General features: G+C 38.2%; 1 protein-coding gene across 1 annotated transcript in view; it reads right to left on the bottom strand.

Moving 5' to 3' along the window:
- Window positions 1–24,737, bottom strand: part of dusp22a (dual specificity phosphatase 22a) — a 96,448-nt gene that overhangs the window by 65,966 nt on the left and 5,745 nt on the right. Inside the window, exons 2-4 of the mRNA XM_084409017.1 lie at window positions 21,194–21,227; window positions 14,774–14,856; window positions 13,606–13,655 (exon numbers count right to left, since the gene is read on the bottom strand). Of these exons, the coding sequence (XP_084265143.1) occupies window positions 13,606–13,655; window positions 14,774–14,856; window positions 21,194–21,227 (167 nt within the window). The remainder of the gene's footprint in view (window positions 1–13,605; window positions 13,656–14,773; window positions 14,857–21,193; window positions 21,228–24,737) is intronic.

The raw sequence follows: 24,737 nt of genomic DNA, 5'->3' as shown, positions 1-24,737 counted from the left end.
AATGAGCTAATTCTCTTAAAATAAATAGGTAGCCCATTTTCCTTAATTTTATGATGTTTATCAGTTCCTCAATTCAAGCCTTAAAATTGTGTATGTTTCCTTAAAAAAAACTAGGAAAATGCATCTCTTGGTGTTATTAGTGAAATGTTCTCAATATTTTCAATAAAACACTGAACCACAATTTTCTTAATAAAATATACATAATATTTTTAATGATCACCTCAATTTTTTTAATGAAAATTACAAGACTCATGATTAATTTTTTACAGTGTATTCATACTATGTGATTCTTCTAACTTTTTTTGTGATTCTAACTTTATTCTAACTTTTTGTGATTCTAACTTTAACTTTTCACAAAAAATCTACCCAAGCTCAGTTTTGCCAGTGTGTGAGGCCACCCCATTGGAAAAAGGACTTGTGTGTGATGAAACAGGCAGATTGACCGTTATCCTTATTTTAAAGCTGTGGGATTGTGACAGAGGGGCTTTTAATAGTCCTAGTGGCCAGTGCAGTTTCCTTCCCTAAGGATTGCATCAGGGGCCAATATCTCATGAGCACACATACACCATCCAGACATTTGTCAAATGTGTTTTCATTTGGAAAATGTAATGTTTAGAGCATTTGCTACTGTAAAACATTAAGATGTTAGAATGCCATTCAGGTGTTTTATGATGCTTATGTATGGAAGAAAAAATAATGTGTATTTGAAACTAAAGCATGTTGAATTGCTCTAAAGGGCTTGCATTTTTAGGGTCTGAAATTCAACATGGTTGTATTTAAGCTGTGAATATTTCAATTCAAAACATTTCAGATACATTTTCATTATAAAAAAAAAATCAATAACCCACATTCGCCTTTCAGACTTCACTTCACTAAAATATTCAGTCTGTTTTTAAAAATACAACCTATAATATTTGACAGCCAATTTTCGGTCAGTTTTATTTCGCTTTACAAATTCGCTTCCACAAATTCAGTGGTTAAAATTCGGCTGAAAATTCAACATTTGCACATCCGGGAACTGGAGGAATTGCATGATCTCCATCTGCTGTAGTGCTGGGCAGTATGACCAAAAATGTATATCACGGTATTTTTCAAAATTATACCGGTTTCACGGTATATGATGGTATTTGTTTTTGTTCAAGCATGACTGGGTGTTAACCACATTTTCTACAGATTGAGAGAGGAAATACTGCAGTAGATTGACTTAGAATGCCCTATTTTACTGTCATGAGTAAATATTTTAGAAAAATTCCACATGCTTTACAAATTTATTTTATAAATTAATTTGTAAATATTATATATGCCAGTATATGAGGAAAAGCTGATTAAGACACAAAAACTGCGTTTATGTTTAATTCAATGTCTTCACAGTTACTTTCCAAGTGTAACATGTAGCATCTTTCTCTACAGCAAAGGAGATTATAACATTATTTTCCCCGACGATGTACCCTACAAAACAAACGAATAAGCGTTGTCTCATAAATGTTGGAAAATTTTGCAAATGGCAGGGAAAGAGTCAAAACAGATGTCTTAATAACACATGAATGCTTTCTGAAATCTCAAAAACAGTTTTTGATCCGGTATAAAATAAAGGGAAATGGTATATTTATTTGTTCTGGATGCTGAATATGGATGGTTCTGGATGTTATTGGTAGAATTGTCCATAGACAATTTTTAAATCATATCCTACCCTATATACAGTACCCTAGTGAAAAATAAATATACTAAAATGCATTTGAAATACATTTATTTTATGCTAAGTATACTACAAATATAATTACATATTTATGTACTTAATATAAATACCCTGCAATTGTACTTTTGGTATACTAAATTGGTACCCTGGAAATCCAGAGTTCTCGCGCGAGCACAAATTGAATTTGCTCAGTGAGTTACTCTGGCATCAAATAATGATGCTTATTAAATATGTCCTTGTATCCGAGCTGCACCAATCACATCGGGTTATCTTATATAGGCGGGCCAGAGACGAGATGACGACAGCGATGCGACGTCGAAGTCATTAGTAAACATTGCAAGAGGCCTATGGATGAATACCAGTTGTTTGAAACGGCTTTGGCCGCTACAATGAACGAGTTAGACTTGGCTTTTTATCTAAAAGAGGAACAGAAGATGGTGCTCGAATCGTTCCTTTGCAAGAAGGACGTTTTTGCTGTTTTGCTGACCGGATACGGCAAGAGTCTAATCATCCAGTTAGCTCCGCTGGTAGCTAAGCATATGGGGCTATATTGTTGAATGGTCGTAGTGTTATCCAAATGTGTGCAGTGAGTTTTTTAAATCCTCGAGCTGGGTGATTTTCATTACTCGATGCCAGACACTTAATCTTTCAGATTTGAGTCTGGATTTCCAGGCTACTAAATTGGTATACTTAAAAGTCTGCTAAATTAAAAACTAAGTAAAAGTAATTCTGTGCTTAATGCACTTTAGTTATCTGGAAATAGTGCTGAGGTCCAACTAAAGATATACTTAAGTATATTTGATTGTGCTAAAATGGAACTATTGCAAGTATACTTTAGGTACACTTTAAAGTGCCCCTTTAATGCTATTTTCAAGGCTCCTAATTTTGTTTTGAGATCTCCTACAACAGTTTTACATGCATCAAAAGTAAAAAAGTTTCATTTTCTCATAATATACATTGCACATTACCACATTTTTCAAACGACTCAATGGATGAATCAGTCTCTCTAAATCACGCACCTAACTCAAAAACTCTTAACAAAATCCAAAGTTACCACAACTCATGATTACGAGTTGTGCTGATGTTCATGTGCTTTTTATCTCTTAAATACATTCTTTCTGACATGACTTGAAAACACCGTAACTGCTGAAGCTAAACCTTGACCCCATTGGCTTGCCCCAACGTCCTACCAATGGTTGAACCGGAAGTTGACACGTCAGACCACTATGCTTGATCTATTTCGATCACGCCATAAAGCCAATGCCATCACACTCACCAACAATTGGTTTTGCTGTACTTTTGCATAACAACCGAACTCGCTAGAGTGCACACTATTGGGAATCTGTGACATTTGTCAGAAGGAAACCATTAGAGTCTAGAAACTCATTGCAGCTAAAGACACAAGCTAACTATGCCACATGACTTTATGAACTTCTTTACTTACAAGATTGATAATATTAGGGAGAAAGTTATAATTATACAACCGTCAACTACAGTATCACATCAGTGCATTGTCTCCATGAGGAAAAATTCGATTCATTCATTGCTATAGGAGAGAAAGAATTTTCTAAACTCGTTAAATCATCTAAATCAACAACATGTATGTTAGACCCTATACCGACTAAGCTATTGAAAGAGATGCTTCCAGAGGTCATAGATCCTCTTCTTAATATCATTAATTCTTCTCTGTCATTAGGATACGTACCAAAAACTTTTAAGCTGGCTATTAAACCGCTTGTTAAAAAAACGCAACTTGATCCTACAGAATTAGTCAATTACAGGCCGATCTTGAATCTACCTTTTCTGTCAAAGATACTAGAAAAGGCAGTATCCTCACAACTATGTTCCTTTTTAGAAAGAAATGGTATCTGCGAGGATTTCCATTCAGGATTTAGACCGTACCAGTACTGAGACAGCTCTCATTAGAGTCACAAATTATTTGCTCTTATCATCCGATCGTGGTTGTATCTCTCTATTTGTGTTACTTGATCTTAGTGCTGCATTTGATACCATTGACCACAACATTCTTTTAAATAGACTCGAAAATATTGTTGGCATTAATGGAATTGCATTAGCATGGTTTAAATCATACTTATCTGACCGTCATCAGTTTGTAGCAGTAAATGAAGAGATGTCTTATCGATCACAAGTTCAGTATGGTGTACCACAAGGCTCAGTACTAGGACCGTTGCTGTTCACTCTGTACATGCTACCTTTGGGGGATATTATTAGGAAGCATGGCATTAGTTTTCACTGTTATGCTGATGATACTCAGCTCTATATTTCTTCATGCCCTGATGAAACTTACCAATTCACAAAATTAACGGAATGCATAGCTGATATAAAAAACTGGATGACTAGTACTTAATTCTGAAAAAAAACAGAGATTCTAATTATTGGACAAAAAAACGTCCTCACGTAATAACCTAGAATACTGTCTAACACTTGATGGCTGCACTGTCAAGTCTTCGTCGTCGGTTAGGAACCTGGGTGTGCTCTTTGATACCAATCTTTCATTTGAAAGCAATGTTTCTAGTATCTGTAAAACCGCATTCTTCCATCTTAAAAATATATCTACATTACGACATATGCTTTCAATGACAAATGCGGAAAAGTTAGTTCATGTGTTCATGACATCAAGGCTAGATTATTGTAATGCTCTTATGGGTGGTTGCCTTGCACACATAATAAACAAACTACAGCTGGTCCAAAAAGCAGCAGCTAGAGTTCTTACCAGAACCAGGAAGTATCCCTCCCTATTAAGCATCGTATACATTTAAAAATATTGCTGATTACTTACAAAGCACTAAATGATTTAGGTCCCCAGTACTTGAGTGAGCTCTTAATGCATTATAGTCATTCATGTCTATTGCGATCTCAAAATTCTGGCCAGTTGATAATACCTAGAATGTCAAAATCGACTGCTGGCGGTAGATCCTTTTCCTATTTAGCACCTAAACTTTGGAACAGTCTTCCTAACATTGTCCGGGAAGCAGACACACTCTGTCAGTTTAAATCTAGACTAAAAACACATCTCTTTGACCTAGCATACATATAACACATTATCAAGTTTTTTAATTCAATGTTAGGCTGCATAGATTAGGTCAGCCGGAACCGGGAACACTTCCCATAAATCCTGATGTACTCGTTACATCATAATAAGAATGGCATCTACGCTAATATTAGTCTCTCTGTTTATCCCGAGGTTTACCACCGGATCCAGGCCTTATCCAGACCTGATGAAGGACCTGCAACTGGACCCAACGACAACGCAGTCCTGAAGTGTCACATAGTCTCTCCCCTGTGAAGGCCTCCTTCTCTTCCCTTTACCTCTGTACAGATAAAACGTTTTCAAAATGATTCCAGTTCACATTGATACGCAGAAGCGAAAAAAAATAAAAAATAAATTCTGTATTCAAAATTTTTAGGGCCAGACAAGTAATTTGGTGAGGTCAATTTGTAAAGAAAGACTTCACCGCCTGCACACATATATAGTCAAATGCGCATACCTATAGACTAAACACGTAATAAGCATGTGCACGCCGTCAGCGTTTTCACAGATTTGTGTTTTTGAAGTTTACGTGGAGATGATAACGTTTAAAAAAAAAATCAACGCTTGCATCTTGGACCCTATTTCAAGGTTTGCGTTCTCAAGCCACCAGGCACTGTTGCTGTGCAAATGAGCAGGCCAGAGCACATTAAGGGTTTTCTGTTAGAACGGTGTCATGTAAGCGGCCCCTAAGTTAATAACTAATGATCTTTACAATGGAAGTGAATAAATCAAAACTAAATTTAGCTGGACAATAACTTTATTCTAGAGCTGATGTAAAGCCAAAACAATCTCTGTTACTTTAATTTCCTATTATCACTGTAGGCTGCTTTGAAACAATCTATATTATACATGGTGAGACATAAGTCTGAGAATGATGAAATTAATTTAAGATTATGCTATGTAAATTTTTTTAGATGAGACTTTCTTTTTGTGCCAATTAAAGAAAATGTGAGGTATAAACGGAAACATCTTGTTTGTTTCTGCTAACAGGTGCTGTAATGGCAGAATTTCCAAACACAACTTTTACCTACAGCACAAATGTAACAATGAGCAATATGCAAATAAGATTATTTAATTTGTTAAATATTTAAGTACTACTTCAGTAGTACACTTCTTTTTGTTGAATCCTCTGTTGACCTGTTATATAAACATAGTATAGGCCTAGATAAAAGTTTACAGGAAATGTATTTTGAGTTGCAAAAAAATAATCATGAAGTAAGTTTTATAATTATGACCTTTTCAATAATTTAACCACACTTTGAATATCAGGTAGGCTATTGCTTAATTCAATTCAAATAGAAATAATATAGCACTTTTCACAATTTTGCATGGTTACAACGTAGCTTTACATACATATAGAAAGTAGTTACAGAAGTAAATATGTAATTATGACAAATAAAGAAAACAACATATAGTCAAAGAAATTCACATACCTGATCAGAAGTTTTATTACTTTAGTGTATTCTTAATACACTCCAATGCACCTGTAATACACTTTTCCCATTAATGGTACTTTTGGCCTGTTGCACTTTGAAATGTGGACTGCAGCTCTTTGGGCTGTCAAAATATTATGAATTATTAAACTAATTATTAAAATGATCCTGACCAGTCCTCAAAAATTACACAAAAAGTTCAAATGTCAAATAAATTCAGAAACGTTAACTGCATGAAAAGGAACAACGTACACTCTCAGAAAAAAAGGTTCACCTTTTTAAAAGGTACATTTTTGTACCTAAAGGGTGCATATTGGTACCTTAATGGTACATACCTAAAAGGGACAAATTAGTACCTATAAGGAACAAAAGTGTACCTTTTGAAAAGGCACAGCCCCAGTGACAGCTTTCGTACCTTTTTTTCTGAGAGTGTAAAATGCATTCAAATTATTTCAATTAATGAGTCACATTTAAATCCGCAGCATAATGCGAGACCGTCACACCGCCAAATAATTTAATTGAGTTTTACATAAGGAGCAGTTGTGCAGTACATTGAGAGTTGAAGTGCGCAGAGACAATCGGCAGATAAATGTTACTGATGGTTTTACTTCCATCCGCACGCACTGAAACACAAGCAGTTCTGCACGTTCACGTTCTTCCACTAACAAACGGAACGGAACTGTCTGTGTTTTAGTGCGTATACATGCACAAGAATAAATCTATAATGTTATGCCGGTTGTTGTTGTTTTACATGTTTGTTATTTAATCACCGCTATATTAATTTTTTTTATAGTGCAATCAATAAATTAATTGTACATTTTGAAAACACGTTTCCATTCTATTCGTTTTTTTTTTTTTTTTTTCATAAATCAGGGTTTATACCTAGTAAACAAGGACTGACATTTTCAAAATTAGAATTAGGGTTACCAAAAATTTTCTCCGTGCGCGCGCACACTGAAGTTTTACAGAGTCTCCCTCCAGCCAAAATCCCAAAGTTGGCAACCCTGCAGACCTGACATTCTCATGGGTGCTAAGCCCGCCTCCGCACACAGACAGAAGGTCCGAGGGCTTAACGAGAGCCCGAACGACAGAATGTGCCTTGGTAGGCGAAATGAAGAAACTTCCTGTGAGGTGGATAAATGCTTATGTGGAAGAAAGCATCTTTCAGATCGACCAATGTGAACCAGTCGTTCCGTTTTATGGTGCGGGAGAGCGAGCCATGAGTTAGCATTCTGAAATTGTATTTCCTCAAATGTTTGTTCAACACACGGAGGTCCAAGATTGGGCGGAGAGAACCGTCCTTCTTTGGGACCAGCCAGGAAATAACGAGAATAAAATCCCTGATTCATCAGATTGGGGGGCACCACCTTAATCGCTCCCTTGTTTAGAAGGGAAGATATTTTCTCTTTCAGGATTTGCGCGGTGCTCTCTTCCGTGTGTGAAGAGAGAACGCTGTTGAAATACGGGGATTTTATTTCAAACTGCAGTCTGTAGCCCTGCATTATTGTACGCGTCACCCACTCGGGAGCCGAAACAGTTTGCCAAGCCAATTCGTGACTCGCGAGTGTTTCCACCCGAGTCGAAGTGGCGCTGTGTAGGCCCAGCTGGCTCATTTGTGATGCAATGGCACCACCTTGTGGACAAACTAGGGGCGACATGCAGGGGTTCAAAGAAATTTTCTCTCTCTGCGGAGAGAGATCTTCTCTCCCTAACAAATTCATTATTCATTTGATTAATTTGTTTTAATGTGTCTTTGTGTTTTGTGTGTGTTTTGTGTTGGAGGAACAGTGGGGCCGAAGCCTTTATTATTTGGGTGAGGGGAACAGAGCAGGTGCGGTGTGGTGACACTGCTTTTGCACTTTTGACCCATCCACGGGAGACCCTCCGTCTTTTGGACAGGGGTCCTGGGGCAGGAAGAGAGTCCGAGGGGCTCGTGGCCCTTGAAAGCGGACTCAATGCCCACATCGGCTGAACATCAGGCAGGCCGCTTGCGTTTCGAGTCGGTGGGGTAGGGTTCGATGGTCTTCCTGCCGCAGCGGGAGTCGATTTCCCCCAGTGTTTAGCAGGAGGAGGGTTTTTCTGCCGTGAGGGGGATTTGTTGCGGGGCCTTTCCTTGCCCTGATGGAAATTTCGTCCCGGGACAGGGTGGTTAGGCAAACGCACAGGGGGCACCTGGCGTGGGGCCGCCTTCCTAGGAAGGCATAACTTGAAGGCCTCATCCTCCTTCTTTTTGTCGTCACATCGTTGCTGAATCAATGCAATGGTGGGGCCAAAGAGAGCCCGGCTGGGCTCTACTGGAGCGCCCGCGATGCGCCTCTTCTCGCGGTCGGGACGGCCCGACAGGTTAAGCCAGAGCGCGCGCTCTCCCACCACAGAAAGTGCCATAGAGCGCCCGCAGGCTTGGGCGGCCTGACGAGTGTTACGGAGGACGAGGTCGTTAACCGTAAGGATCTCCTTCCACAATGGTAGAGAAGGGGTTCCCTTTTTCAGCTGTTGCCCTAATTCGTCCAAGATCTCCGCCTGGTAAGCGGAGAGGAGGGAAGAGACGATCAGGGCCCTGACAGCCAAGGCCGAGGACTTGTAAGCGGCCTGGTGAACTGAGGCAGAAAAACGGTCCATCTTGTTGGGCAAGACTGGCTTAGGGGGGGCGAGCATCCCACCCTGCGCGGGGTTACGGTGCCTGGCAATGGACGGCTCGATAGCAGGGGGTCACCCATGCCAAGAGCTGCCATATCCTTCACCTCAAGGCCCGTGAGACCGTGCTTGAGATCGAGCGGGTCGCTCCAGTTGTGCCTCATTTGCTTCGCTCACGCTGGAAGGATGGGGAAGAGTTGTTTCCTCAGACTGGGAGGGGGTCCCAGCACTTTTCCGTCGTAAATGTCCCTTTCTTGGTCGGTGGCGCTCTGTGGAGCCGGCCACTCAATGTTGAGGCGAGCGGCCATTCGCTCACACACTTCCAGGAGGATGGACTGAGGCAAGGCCGTGGGGGCGTAGGCCTGGGGAACGCCAGAGGGCGGGAAGGCCTCCTCGTCCTCTGAGACCCCAAGAAGGGCCGTGTCATCCTCGTTGCCGGAACCGGCCGGTTTGTCGACGAGCGGGAGGTTGCCCACAAAGATGTCCTCTTCGGGCAATGCAGGATTGGGCTGGTCAGCCCAATTAAGTGAAGTAACGCCCTGGGAGGCCCCCGGTAGCGCGTCTTCGTCACCGTGTCCCCCATTCGAGTCAGAAAGGCCGAGCTCGGTGCACTGGGTCGCTGCGACTTTAAGACGGCGTCGCAAAAGCTTCTTGGGCAGCATAAGGCACTGACTGCAATTCTCCGGGTTCTCCAAGGCTTCTTGAGCATGTTTGAGGCCCAAGCAAACCACGCAGAAAGAGTGAAGGTCCTTAGCGGCTATCAGCGCACCACACGCGGCCGGGCAGGCCCGTGATAGGCTGTTCCCCGGAGAAGCGGCAGATTTAGACAGCGACATACCGGAGAAAAACTCCGAAAAATCTGTGGCGGGCAGCCGTGGAAGAGGAGCAGGCGAGAAAAGCAAGAGCGTGGGCAGCTCCGGATGCAGAACACAGCTAACGTTAATCAGGTTAAATAAACGACTGTCACGTCTGGTGGAGGCTGATCAGGCGATATGTCCTCCTGAAGACACGCAAATGTACAGTGTAAATCCAACCGAACTGTGTAAGTGCAAAGATCGTGAGAAGCGAATGTCAACTGGAGAATAGCAGTGCTTGCAGGCGTTATATGCCCTCAGGTAAGGGGGAGGGACCTTACCTGGCATTGGCTGCGCGCTTCTGTCTGTCTAGCCAGACTTGGTGCAATTGGATGCTTCTGCAGAGGTCAGGTACGGATGTCCTTCCCATAGGTGGATCTCGAACACGAGATGATGAAAGAGAACAGCTTATAAATCATACTAAGTGATGTTTTTTGTTTGTTTTTTATCTAAAAATTCTGAACATTACCATAACCGGTAGGTTAAGAGGATCGAATATACAGTTTTTACAGTATAAAAATTAGTGTGTGTTTGTGTGTGTGTGTGTGTGTGTGTGTGTGTGTTTGTGTACTTGTTTAACCTACATTGTGAGGACCAAATGTCCCCAAAAAGATAGTAAAACCTTTTTTTGAAAATGTAAAAATGCAGAAAGTTTTCTGTGAGGATTGTGTTTAAAAAAAGCATTATGGAGAGTCGATATAATGATATAAAAACAAGTCTGTCTGTGTGGTTCAGGTATTCCCTCTGTTGTGGGGAAAAAAAGGACATTATTTGGTCCCCCTGTGATGGGTAGGTTTAGGAGATAGAATATACAGTTTGTACTGTATAAAAGCATTATGTCTGTAGCAGTGGGGATTTCTTTAAGACTGCAAGGGAAGCTCGGCTTCCCCTATAATGTCAAACAATTAATGGTCAAATATGTACTATTGTTTTAACATTTTATTGACTAAAAATGCGTTAGAAAACGTTCATCTCAAAGACGAGTTCGTTCAGAATCAGTTACATGTAGCAGGTCGGCTGACTTGATTTCCTTCTCATACATTCACGTAGCGTCACAGTGCATTTCCCTGTTGAAGCCCAGCGTCCATTGACTTCAATGGGGCTGCTTTGAACAGTTTCTTTGAACAGTAGACGGTCATTGGATAAATGCTGCGATTATGTCCCACCCACGGACGCTCAGCGTCTCTGGGGGTGAATGAGGAGTGGGCTGGCGTGGACTCCGGGCTTCTGCGTGATGATTGGAGGGTCTGTCGAAAGGCTGCATCTCCTTTTGATTGACAGCGATTTCATACAATAAAAAGTCGCTGATGCTGAAGCTATTCGAGCTCAGTCCCATCGCGGATTTTGCAAGTGTAGTCAAAAGACAGCTGCTGCAACCTATTTCTTGGTATTTGCTTGTTGAAATTGCAAGCCAATTTTCATAATATATTTCACACAATTATACATTTATACCTTTATTATATTATTACTTATTATATTTTTTATATTATTATTAGTAGGCTAATAATGAATTTTTTTTATTAAAATAATAAAAAATATATATTATTAGTAGTAGTATTATTATACTTTACTATATTATTATTTATACCTTTATTATATTGTTACATTTATACAATTATATTTAACTCTGCTGGCCATTGAGAGGACACTGGTCAAGTCACTGGAAAAGACGCCTAGTTGGTACGACAGGGTCACAGAGCATTTTCTTGAAAAGGAATGTAGAATTTACGTATAAATAAATGGACAAATTTTTTGAAGTAGGCCGAAAATGAGCTTCCCCTCTTTGAAAGACCAGCAGCCGCCACTAGTCTGTAGAGAGTTCCGATAAAACAAGGAAATGCATTGTGTGTGTGTGTGTGTGTGTGTGTGTGTGTGTGTGTGTGTGTGTGTGTGTGTGTGTGTGTGTGTGTGTATGTGTATGTGTGTGTGTGTGTGTGTGTGTGTGTGTGTGTGTATTCTGTCTAACTTAAGCAACTGTACACGCTCAAAAAAACATTTTATGTTTGTTAAATTAAGCATTATGCTTCTCTCTTGTTTGCAGTTGTATGTGCAGATGGGTTTAAACCCAGGCTGCAATAGCAAGATTTATACCATAAGACCACTGAACATGCACTGGTAGTAAGTAATTATGTTTTGGGGGGGGGTTGGGAGTGTTTAAGATTCCCCCACTTCCAAAAATGTATTCCCTGAATCCCTTTATTTAGACAGCTGAACTACAAACTACTGACATTTTCAAGAGAATCAAGGGGCTCTTTCATTCAATAAAAAAGAGAACTTTGTGAAAACCGTGACTCATACAGCCACTCTTACTGTAGTATTACCTAACTTCACTTTTTCCAAAGCTACTGCACGAACCTCTGGTCTGTCGTAGATATGCTCCATACTTTCTGTTAGTTTTATTATTCATTCATTATGGTCAAACTATGGCTCTGCAGAAAGCTTGTTTCTGATTGGTTTACAGAAATTCCAATGTGTTTAATTTTAGATGCATTACACTTTAAATTTAAAGTTTACACTTTAAAACTTTTTTCAAATTATTGAAATTTTGCTAATGTGACCACATTTTAAGAGTCATAAAGCTCTTATTCAAATTACAAACCAAATAACCAAAAAGTAATTTTATTTATTTATATTATTTTAGTTGTTTTATTTTTATAGCACTGCAATTTCAGCTGAGAGTAGCCGAAATCTGGTTGGAGTGAGTGTCCAGCCCAAAAATGTGAACACCAAATAATGTTTGTGACTAAGTCATGTATATGACTAAAACAATCTTATTCAATAGCTGCCTTCATTTGAATAAGAACTCACTTCTTGACCGTTAAACAATTAAGTTTTATATAGTATGAATGTGTAGCCTGGTAATACCAAACTCTGCTACTTTGGCGCTTGTCTGAAGTTTAAAATCATTGGTTACCCGTAAGCCAATCACATAATGTTTGGTTATGGCGTGTGTTATGCGCAGGCTCAGCCGCATCTAACTTCCATTGTAAACACATGTATGATGCGAAAACAAAACCATCGAGCGAAATACCGGAGTGAACATGGCTGTGAACGACTTTTGCAGATTATGTGAAGTAAATCTACGCATCCACGGTACAATCAGCGTCTACGTCACAGCTCTCAGCCCGCCCTCTGTTCGTTGATTGGCCGGCTGTTTTGAGGCCGGAGGAAAACGGTCGCTATCTCAGACTGAATACAGAAGCGAACTGAAATTGAGCGGAAGTACGAAGTCTGACGTAGTCAGGCTAATGAATGTGTGTAGTGTGAGCGAATTTCAGACGCATTGCATTTGCCATGTCATGTGACATTGTCAATTGTTTTGGTTCACAGCCAATTTCAACTTCTTTCCTTTGGCATCATGGGATAATAAAGTGTCCAACAGATGCACACTTCAGAATCTTGGCAAAAGTAGTAGGTCATCCAGGTACATTTTGCCCTCTGGTTTATGAATACTGTAAATTCGAACATACACACTGATTTTTGCCTTTTATATAGTAAAGCAGTAGGCATGTTCCGGTGCAGGAAATCTCTCTCTCTCACACTCACACACACTCTCTCTCTCACACACACACACACACACACGCACACTCTCTCTCTCTCTCTCTCTCTCTCTCTCTCTCTCTCTCTCTCTCACACACACAAAGAGATGAATGACATTATAATTCTGCAATATTCTGTCATCATAAGAGAGTCATGTGACTGAGGAACTGCTGTAGTTTTCAAATTACTCTGACAAATTCAACAGAGAGCAATTCTAAATATAATTTAGAATGTTTATACACATATATTTCTGATAGTGTGTGTGTGTGTGTGTGTGTGTGTGTGTGTGTGTGTGTGTGTGTGTGTGTGTGTGTGTGTGTGTGTGTGTGTGTGTGTGTGTGTGTGTGTGTGTGTGTGTGGGAAAGGCTTGTGTGTTCTGCAGTAAATGTGACTCACAAATTTTGGCTGGAGGCATCAGCTGCATTAATGCACAGATAGGTCATGTCCTAATGGAGAGAGCAAAAACAATTAGATAGTTGAAATACACCTTCTCAGCTGTGCTTAAGTGTCGCAGTGCTTATGTGTCGTTCTGTTCACAGTGTTGGGTATGATTCTGGCGTACTTGCTGCTTGCAAACGGAGGTAGAAAAGCAACAAGACTGAGATACCTTCATGTAATAAACCGGCCCTGCATACAATTACAACAATGAATTGGCTTCTTTAAAGAGCAAACTGTGAAACATTTAATTAGACATCAAAACTGATTATGATTTTGATATACAACACCACTACAGTAGTGTTTTTTCCAGATAACCTCATAATAACCATTGACATATATATATATATTTTAAATGTAGCCTATTAAAGGGATAGTTTGAAAATTTTAAATTTGCCCATGATTTACTCACTCTGAAGTCATCGGTATATATGATTTTTTTTTTCTTTCAGACTAACACAGTCAGAGTAATATTTTTTTATATTGAAAAATGTCCTGTCTCTTTCAAGCTTAATAATGCGAGTCAATGGGTATATTTTTTTGGATGTCCAACATAGCGCATCCATCCATGATAAAAGTGCTCGACACAGCTTTGGCGGGTTAATAAAGGCGTTCTGAAGTGAAGCGATCATATACACCTAGGATGGCTTCAGGGTGAGTAAATCATGGGCTAATTTTCATTGTTGGGTGAACTATCCCTTTAAATTTGATGAAATTTAAATGACTGTTAATATCATGTAATGTTTCCAGAAAGAACCCATATGTTGTGTGTATGATAAAATGTCCAGGGGGAACTCATAATGGAAATTTAAATGAACAACAGCTGTACAGTTTATCATTGCTGCCCCCTGCTGTTCATAACACACATAGTGAACAATGCAACAAGCAGCCTCATTTAGCTTTAACATTCCTAGAAATAAACCACTAAATCCAGTCAGATTAAAGTTATTATACATTCACATTATTTTTGTGAACATGTTTAAAGCGTACAAAACATGCCTCAAACTGCTCTGAGCTTAGCTCCATGTACCATTAAGTACAATTTCACAGAAGTAAAATTTACATTACAGTGCCAAAACATTAATGGAAAAGTTCTCTCCCTGTAGTCTCTGTGGAACGCTGTTCTTACCTCTAACACAGGCTTGGCATTGTTGCACACAGAGAGGATATGGGTGATGCCATTGCGGGACAGACTGTCTCTGTTTTCCGAGTCTGTTTAATGACAAAATTGTGTTTAGCATGCACCCACTGTGTGGTTTTCAACTTAAGTGCTTCTAAACATTGTAGTGCTCACCATGTCTGAATGCTGCTGAACATTGACAGACATTCAGTCAGTGGGTGGGAGCAAGCAAATATCAACAATAATACTCCTGTAGCTCAAACAGTTGAGCATGGCGGTAGCAACATCAAGGTCGGGGGTTTAATTCCCAGGGAATGCATGAACTGATAAAATGTATACAATCTTACCTAAATTATATGGTGTTCTGAGTGGTTGCTTGGTGTTTGCTTACTGGTTAAAGCGCAAAGAGTTACCTCTGTACAGATAAAACGTTGTCAAAATGATTCCAGTTCACATGGATGCGCGGAAGCGACAAAAAAATCCAGACAAGTAATTTGGTGAGGTCAATTTGTAAATAAAGACTACACGCCTACGCACATATATATTCAAACGCGTATACCTATAGACTAGACACATAGTACGCATGTGCACGCTGTCTGCGTTTTCACGGATTCACGTTTTTGAAGTTTCCGCTTTTTCAATGCTTGCACCTTGGAATCTATTTCAAGGTTTGCGTTCTCGAGCCACCAGGCACTGTTGTTGTGCAGATGAGCAGGTTTTAAGTGAGCAGATGAGCAGCGCATTAAGTGTTTTCTGTTAGAACGGTGTCGTGTAAGCGGCCCCTAAGTTAATAACTAATGATCTTTGCAATGGAAGTGAATCAATCAAGACTAACTTTAGCTGGACAATAACTTTATTCTAGAGCTGCTGTAAAGCCAAAACAATCTCTGTTACTTTAATTTCCTATTATCACTGTAAATCTGCTTTGAAACAATCTATATCGTTAAAAGCGATATATAAATGAAGCGGAATATCTGTGGATATTCCAGCATATTATGCCCACTTTCAGGATGTCTTCTGCCCGAGACAAGTGTCTCAATTACCACCTCATAGACCATGGACTGTGTCATTGACCTGATTCCTGGTGAACCAGTGCCCAGAGAAAAGATTTATCCACTTTCCATACCTGAATAAGCAAGCCATGGAGGATTACATGGCTGAGGATCTGAAGCCAGACTATATCTGTACATCAACATCCCCTGCTGCTTCCAGCTTTTTCTTCGAGGTCAAAATGTTGTCGGATCCAAATATGGTAATTTCCTCTTTTTTTTATCAGCAACCAATTGTGAAAGTACAATGGGGCATTTAACTCTAAAAGCGAAATCTCATTGGTTGATGTTAATTTTATAAGCCGTTTTCTCAAAATGTTTTTTTCTCATACTCTGAGCCAGAAATCTCCACTTCAGCAGCACTTACATACACCAAACTTTCCAGTTGTATTCCTATCTATATTCTTAAGGTTTTTACAGAGGGGTTTGTTCATATATCATTCAGGGGCCGTATTCACAAAGCATTTTATCTTACCACTAGGAGTACTCCTAAATCGCACTAAAAGAATTTAGCTAGGAGTTTTCTCTTAAAAGTTATTCACAACGCCTTTCAGACCTACTCTTAGTAAAGAAAAATGACAACCCCTAAACTAAGAGTGAGTCTTTGTTGCTATGGATGACGTCATTACTCATGCACGAGCTTGACTGAAGTGACCACCTTGATTGGCTGATGATTGTAACGCGGGAATGATTCCAAACCCCTCCCCTACGATGATGATTGACAGGTGACAGGTCTGAGAATGCGTGCGCTACACAAGTAGTGCGAAGGACGGAAGATGATGAATAACTGAATAAATAGCCTAAATGAATAAAGAGTAAGGAAAAACAAATAGCCTAGTAGCCTAATGAAACATATGGATTGATGCAATATCTTTGCAACATTATTGAATTAATCTGTCACTATATGCCTCTGCCTACGTTTGCAAAGAGAAGAACATTTTAATTTGATTCACAATCAAACGTTACAATTAGTTTACATGCAATGAATGAGTAGCCTAGTTTTGGTTGTTGTTGGTGGCGTTATTGCATCCCTAGTTATGCCTACAATGCAAAATTGTTCCCTCGCGATTGGAAGCTCCTGTAGCCGCCGCATTTCAAAACATCGCAACGTGAAATGCCACAAAAAGCGGTTTGTGAATAGGTCTTAGTGAGTTAGGAGTCCTCTCGACTTCTTTTAAGCTGTCCCAGGCTTAGGTGCTACTTTTAGAGCTAAAATGCTTTGTGAATTACTCTTAGTCAAAAAAATTAGGAGTCCTAAAGTTACGAGAGACACGCCCATTATTTTTAGGAGTTGCTCCTAAATTCGCCAGTTAGGAGCTACTTTTAGCCTTAAAATTCTTTGTGAATACGGCCCCAGATTCTGATTTATGATTTATTTAATGGATTTTTATATTCTGATTTATTTATATTTATATTTTTTAATGGCTGTTGACAGTTTTTTCTGATTAATGGAGTGATAAAAAGAGATATCCAAAATCCCCTCTGTAAAAACCTTTGACTCTAATATGTCAACAAAATGAAACAAGAATTTTGAATCTGGCTTTATCCAATGTTTAGATTTCTCTTCTGGAAATATATGCAAATTAGTGCATATTTAATGAGGTACTACCTAATTTGCATATTTAAACATAAATATTCTAAAAACTTGTAATACAAAAGATATTTGTCAGTAATCAACTGGGGAAGTGTCATGCTGATATCTATTAGTTTTGTTTTGTTTTTTTTATATTCACCTGGGGTGTCTCCCCTTAAGTGAATGTAAACAGTCGAGAAAGAAAATGCATGTGTACAGTATCAGTTTATTGGATCTGTGCAATATATCTTAAAGTGGCAGCCTAATATTCCTGTTGATGTCTATTTTAATGTTAATAAAGCAACAGACTGCAAAAATCACCCAATGCTCTTGACTGAATAACTTTTGTACGTAAAACCATTTGTAAGGTTTGCGTTCTCAAGCCACCAGGCACTGTTGTTGTGCAGATGAGCAGGTCAGAGCGCATTAAGGGTTTTCTATTAGAACAGTGTCGTGTAAGCGGCCCCTAAGTTAATAACTAATAATCTTTGCAACGGAAGTGAATCAATCAAAACTAACTAGCTGGACAATAACTTTATTCTAGAGCTGTTGTAAAGCCAAGACAATCTCTGTTACGTTTATGTCCTACTATCACTGTAAAGCTGCTTTGAAACAATCTATATTGTTAAAAGCGCTATATAAATGAAGGTGACTTGACTTGACTAATAATATTAATTTATTATTTTGCCTGCAAAACTGCTATAACTGGAATATGATCAAACATGATGGAATAAGATGCGTTACGGTTTATAAACTGAGCGGACGGATTGCAAAACCGTCGCCACGGATTGTTTTTTTTTTTACTCACACAGGTGACTTCCCAGGCTCCGTATCCTCCCTTAATGCTGACTTCTGTTGACTTGGGACAAGGAAACGACGCATTTTAAAGCTAATACTCGCACACACAATTACCGATATCAATAGAGCTGCATACAGTTATTTTTTCTTTGCGTGTTGCGCCTCCCCTGTGGCTCTTTGGCGCCCCCCAGGGGAGGCGCGCCTCACCTATTGAAAACCGCTGCATTAGAGTCACAAATGATTTGCTCTTATCATCCGATCGTGGTTGTATCTCTCTATTAGTGTTACTCGATCTTAGTGCTGCATTTGACACTATCAACATTCTTTTAAATAGACTCGAAAATTATGTTGGCATTAGTGGAATAGCATTAGCATGGTTTAAATCATACTTATCTGACCGTTATCAGTTTGTAGCAGTAAATGAAGAGATGTCTTATCGATCAAAAGTTCAGTATGGAGTACCACAAGGCTCAGTACTAGGACCATTGCTGTTCACTCTGTACATGCTACCCTTGGGAGATATCATTAGGAAGCATGGCATTAGTTTTCACTGTTATGCTGATGATACGCAGCTCTATATTTCTTCACACCCTGACGAAACTTACCAATTCACAAAATTAACGGAATGCACAGCTGATATAAAAAACTGGATGGCTAGCAATTTCCTACTACTTAATTCTGAACAAAAAAACAGAGATTCTAATTATTGGACAAAAAACGTCCTCACGTAATAACCTAGAATACTGTCTAACACTTGATAGCTGCTCTGTCAAGTCCTCGTCGTCGGTTAGGAACCTGGGTGTGCTCTTTGATATCAATCTTTCATTTGAAAGTCACGTGTCTAGTATCTGTAAAACCGCATTTGTTCATCTTAAAAATATATCTAAATTACGTCATATGCTCTCAATGAAAAATGCAGAACAATTAGGTCATGCGTTCATGACATCAAAGCTAGATTATTGTAATGCTATTATGGGTGGTTGCCCTGCACACTTAATAAACAAACTACAGCTGGTCAAAAATGCAAAAATGCTTACCAGAACCAGGAAGTATGACCATATTAGCCCGGTTCTGTCAACACTGCATTGGCTCCCTATTAAACAACGTATACATTTTTAAATATTGCTGATTACTTACAAAGCACTAAATGGTTTAGCTCCCCAGTACTTGAGCGAGCTCTTAACGCATTATAGTCCGTCACGTCTATTGCGATCTCAAAATTCCGGCCAGTTGATCTAGACCTAGAATATCAAAATCGACTGCTGGTGGTAGATCCTTTTACTATTTAGCACCTAAACTTTGGAACAATCTTCCTAACATTGTCCGGGAAGCAGACACACTCTGTCAGCTCAAATCTAGACTAAAAACACATCTCTTTGGCCTAGCATACACATAACACATTATAGACTTCTATAATTCAATGTTAGGCTGCATAGATTAGGTCAGCCGGAACCGGGAACATTCCCCATAAATCCTGATGTTCTTGTTACATCATAAGAAGGATGGCGTCTACGCTAATATTAGTCTCTCTGTTTATCCGAGGTTTACCGCAGTCCGCCGGATCCAGGCCGTATCCAGATCTGATGAAGGACCTGCGCCTGGACACGATGACAACACAGTGCTGAAGTGTCAACCAGTCCCTACCCTGTGAAGGCTCCTTCCCTTCCCTTTACCTCAGTACAGATAAAATGTTGTCGGGATAATTCCGGTTCGCGTGGCTACGCAGACACGACAAAAAATTTCTGTATTATCAATTTTTAAGGCCAGACAAGTAGTTTATTGAGGGTTGATTTGTAAAGAAGGACTACACGCCTGCACACATATATATTCAAACAAACACGTTCTTAAAGACAGGTTGTATTGTTATTTCACTCAGTTCGCTGGGAATAAGAAAATACCGTCTACAGCCTGCCGGCTACTGTCACTCTTCATTATCGGTGCACACCACAATCGACCGAATGATTACGTGTTCAAAATCCCTGTCTTTTACACTATTGTAAATAGAGTTAAAAAATTGACACGAGTCACGACGCATTGCATTATGCACTTGACCTGCCAGCTGATGATGTATTTATTACATCAATAAAACACGAATACACAATGCACTTGAATGAATACATTTTAGCTGTATTATCTTTATTAAAAAATAAGACAATAAATTACTTTTTAATTTTTAAATTTGACTGCATTCTTGTCAATTTATAAATGTTTACTTTTTGATTTATGAATTATAACAGACTGATGGAAAAAAAAATATATATATATTTTGCTGTTACTTTTTAAAAATTGGTTTTATTATTATTTAACAATTTCTTTTTATTAGTTGTAATTTTTATATAAATTTAACTTTTAAAGTAAAGGTTTTACAACAACATCACCTTCTTCTGTTATATGTGGGCCTCCATGCTCATCTATTTACAGTATATTGGTGGAGGGGGTGGATTGGTGGATTTTTTTTAAACAGGTGATTCCCCAGAGGTTCAAGATTTAGCTACTCCATGTCAATCTTTCTAGCTTGTTGCGTCAACTAACCTATGCTATGCCACTTTGGATGTATCAAAGTAGTCTGAGCAATTTTTCTCTATTTACAGATATGACGAGACACACACGGGTGAGTGGCGTAGTACGCAATTTTGCGCAAAACGTGTTTTGGAATAAAGGATTGATGGTATATTGATTATTACAATTTTGTAAATTTTTTAACAAAAAAGGTTACATAGTGCACCTTTAAACAATTTAATATATTGATCATACATACAGGGTACAACAGGCTTATCTTAACCGCTTTTGATGATGCACATGGAAATTTGGCTGATCCTTGACGACATGGCAAACAGCAACATTAAAATTTTACTTAGAGAAGTTAATTAACTCAGTTAATTAATGGGTATTAGAGTTGGTATGGAATGTTTACAAGTGTACATAGACATACTGTATAGATTATGATAAAATATATTTGTTGGCTTCATGACAACACACAATTAAAAAATAGTTAAAAATTCTGCTTACCTCTTATATTTCCTAGATAGAGACCATCAACAACCTATGCACAAAATAAACAATATTTATTTAGAATTTACATATAATAAGAAGAAATACTGAACCTTTGAATTTACGGTCAACGACATCAAATAGATGCCACAATAAAGAAAAGGAAAACTCTTTAAAAAAATTCTATTATATATTCAATAAAAATGGTTTCAGTTTAAAACATTTTTAAATGTCAGGAAAAAAGTAATATATTTTTATGATATATTTTCCTTTGATTACATGTGAGTGAAGGGGAGAGCGGGGCACAGCCTAATGCTTTTTGACTTTCTCAGTTTGTGTAAATCTGCTGCAGGGTTCAGAGTTTTTCTTTTTTTCCAAATTAATTTCGCACATGTCTGGTACAAATATGTTGTCTTGTTTCATTAACACAGTATACTTCTTTCAAATTTTTTCATATAAAATAATAGAACCTTTATTTTTAGAAATTCTAAATAAAATCTTTTTGGAGTATGACAATGAACACTGCAAGTTATACAGTTGCATAGGTCAATACAAGGCAAATAAATGAAGAAACACATTCAGACATTCAGAAAAACAGAGCTGAACACAACACAATACAACATTGAACACAATGCTGTAAGTTTCTTGAAGTAATAATTTCTGAATATTCAGGTTCTTCCTCTCAGTCTTTATTCACCTGTTTCTCATAAAGGTGCAGTGTATAATTTTTAGCGGCATCTAGTGGTGAGATTTGCAAATTGCAAACTCGAAGGAGAAGCTACTGTGGCCGACGTAGGATCGGAAGATGTCGTCGTCTGAGTCTGAGTCAGCAGAGAGTAGCAAGTCAAGCAATGAGGTTTCTTTATATTATATTTTATATTAAATTATATTTACTTAATTATTCAGTAAAACCACGTTATTGCGATTGTTATTTTTACTTGTTCATCATTGTGTTAGTCTTTTATTCACTGACTTTACCATAGCTTGTTCCCATGCTAGTTAGTAAGTATAAGATAAGAGCTATGGATAAGAGCATCAAAGCAGCTAGGTAAGGGGAAATAGCTAACATTACGATGTCCGAGGCGTCGTTCAGACAGCATGTTTAGAAACATGACGTCACAATATGTCGACCTTCATAGAAGGTTATGTAGATATAAATGACTCATTCTAAGGTAATAAAAACATGACGGTTCATTAAGTAAGGTCTTTATACACCACTGAAAACATAGTTATGGATCATATATTGCATTTCTGTCAATAGATCCTCAGAAATATTACACATTGCACCTTTAATCAATAGAAATTCATAAAAGTTAATTATGCCAATTGCATCAGTAACTGAATGGAACAACATAGTTCTAATAGCGGGGCACGTTTTAACACAGTTTTAGAACGTTCCCCATCTGCATAACTGGGATTTAAACCTGGTTAGTGTCTTCTGCTAGTTAGCAAAGCATTAAGAAACTATCTCAACTGTTAAATGTATAAGATTAAAATAATACTAGATTTGTCTCATTAAATAAACACAAAAAAACAGAGATGAAAAATGTACATAAGTAGGAAATTTACTTTTGCTATGGTTAAATAAATGTTCATGGTATCTTTCTAAGATTTCTGAATTTTAGAGCAATTTTTTCTCTATATTGATATGGCAACTAGTAAACACTCTAAGTTTTGTCATGCTAGCATATACTACATGCACAATGCAATGGCGCCAGTATGCTCACCACACACCAGACACTGTAAAAAAAAAAAAAATCAAAGTTTTACAGAAAATAGCTCTTATTTTTTAGTCATTTTATTTTATTTTTAATTGTACGCAAAACTCCGTAAAATTACAAACTGTATTTGTAAAATTAACAACACTGCTTTTATTTTAAGTATTATGTCATTAATGGCAAATTACAGTAATTATCTTATTTATACAGTATTTTTTCTGTTTTCTTGAATTACATACAAATGTAGGTAAAATTAAGAGAATAATGTTGATGATAATTCGTGAAATCACCACCAGATGGTGCAATGGGACAGTTGGCACTATTGTTCACTCTGCAAAGTAAAAAAAAAAAAAAAAAACATTGAATGGCAGCAACAGGTGCCAAACCAAACCTGTAAGATTAAAGTAAAATATCCTAATTTTAAAAAGTGCAAAACCCTTTACAGAAAGTTTCACCACAAATTTTACAGAAAACCTGTTATTTTACAGGTATTTCCTGAATTATTACGAGCCAACACCTTCACCTAAAATAAAATAAAAAAGACCTTAAATGACTGGCAGCAACTGAACATTAAACACAAACAGATCTCTCAAGGTTTAGATGTTAATGTTTTATTGAAAATAGTAAAGTTTGATCAGTGTTTGCTTTATCTGGGCTCTTGACCCATGACTTTTTAACATTAAATTTTTCTCTGGCTGCCTTAACTGTTTCTCTCATTTGTTATGGCAAAAAAAGCTAGATGCTGGTCACTTATTGGTGATGATATAGTCAACATTTGATGGCTTGATTCACTGATCTCATCCAGAGTCAAATCTCTGATTAAATTACTTTAGAGTCAAAGAAAACATCTAAACCTCTGTTAATTCTCAAAAAGATTTTTGTTTGAAAGAAATCAAATGGATTGTAATAAGTGTAGATGCTGAGATCTTGAGAGATCTGTTAGTGTTTAAAGTTCTGTAGGGTTTCTGTATTGTCTGATTTTGTGGATCACCATTGTGCTCAAGAGTAGAGCCTGTGCTTCAGTCGAGAATGGTCCATTGATTAAAAAACATTGATGTTATTGTTATGCTGCAGCAGCATGTTGCTTTATTTAAAGAAAGTAACTGTGTAGTCACTAGTGCAGTGATGTCTATAGTTGCATTAACTCATACATTTGTGTTATTGCTAGCTAATGGTTGACTGCAAGAAATTTTATGTAAAACATTTAATGTAACTTTCTGTAAACGTTTTTGCACTTTATTTAAATTAGGATTACTTGATTTATGGTTTTGTTTAGCAGCCATTGCTGCAGACCAGAGGGTAAACATCCACTGCTGGCCTCACTAAACACCTCCAAGCTCAACCCTGCATAGCTTTAGTTGGCAAACAGTCTTGAGCTACAGGGTGATACGGCTGCTGGGTCCACTATAAGGAAAAAAAGTATTGGGACACTCTTCTTAATTATTGAATTGAGGTGTTTCTATCAGATTCATTGCCACGGGTTTATAAAGTCCAGCACCTAGATGAGATCTGCATCTAGAATGGGTCATTCTGAAGAGCTCAGTGAATTCAAGCATGGTACTGTGATAAGATTCCACCTTTGCAATAAGTCAGTTCGTGAAATTTCATCCCTATTAGATATTCCACAACCAATTGTACGTGAACAGGAAAGCGTGTGTTATGAGATTGTCACCAAGAACAATGCCAAGTATCGAATGGAGTGATCTAAAGCTTGGCCCCACTGGACTCTAGAGAAGTGGAAACGTTCTGTGGAGTGATGAATCAACGTTTCTGTTCAGGATTTAAACGAATCCTGTAAGGTGATTTACTAAGGTTTGCGCTAGTCGATTAACTGGTATTTGTGC

The sequence above is a fragment of the Rutilus rutilus genome (assembly GCF_951802725.1).
Source record: "Rutilus rutilus genome assembly, chromosome: 5".
Taxonomy (NCBI): Eukaryota; Metazoa; Chordata; class Actinopteri; order Cypriniformes; family Leuciscidae; genus Rutilus; species Rutilus rutilus.
This window is presented reverse-complemented; position numbering and strand designations above follow the sequence as displayed.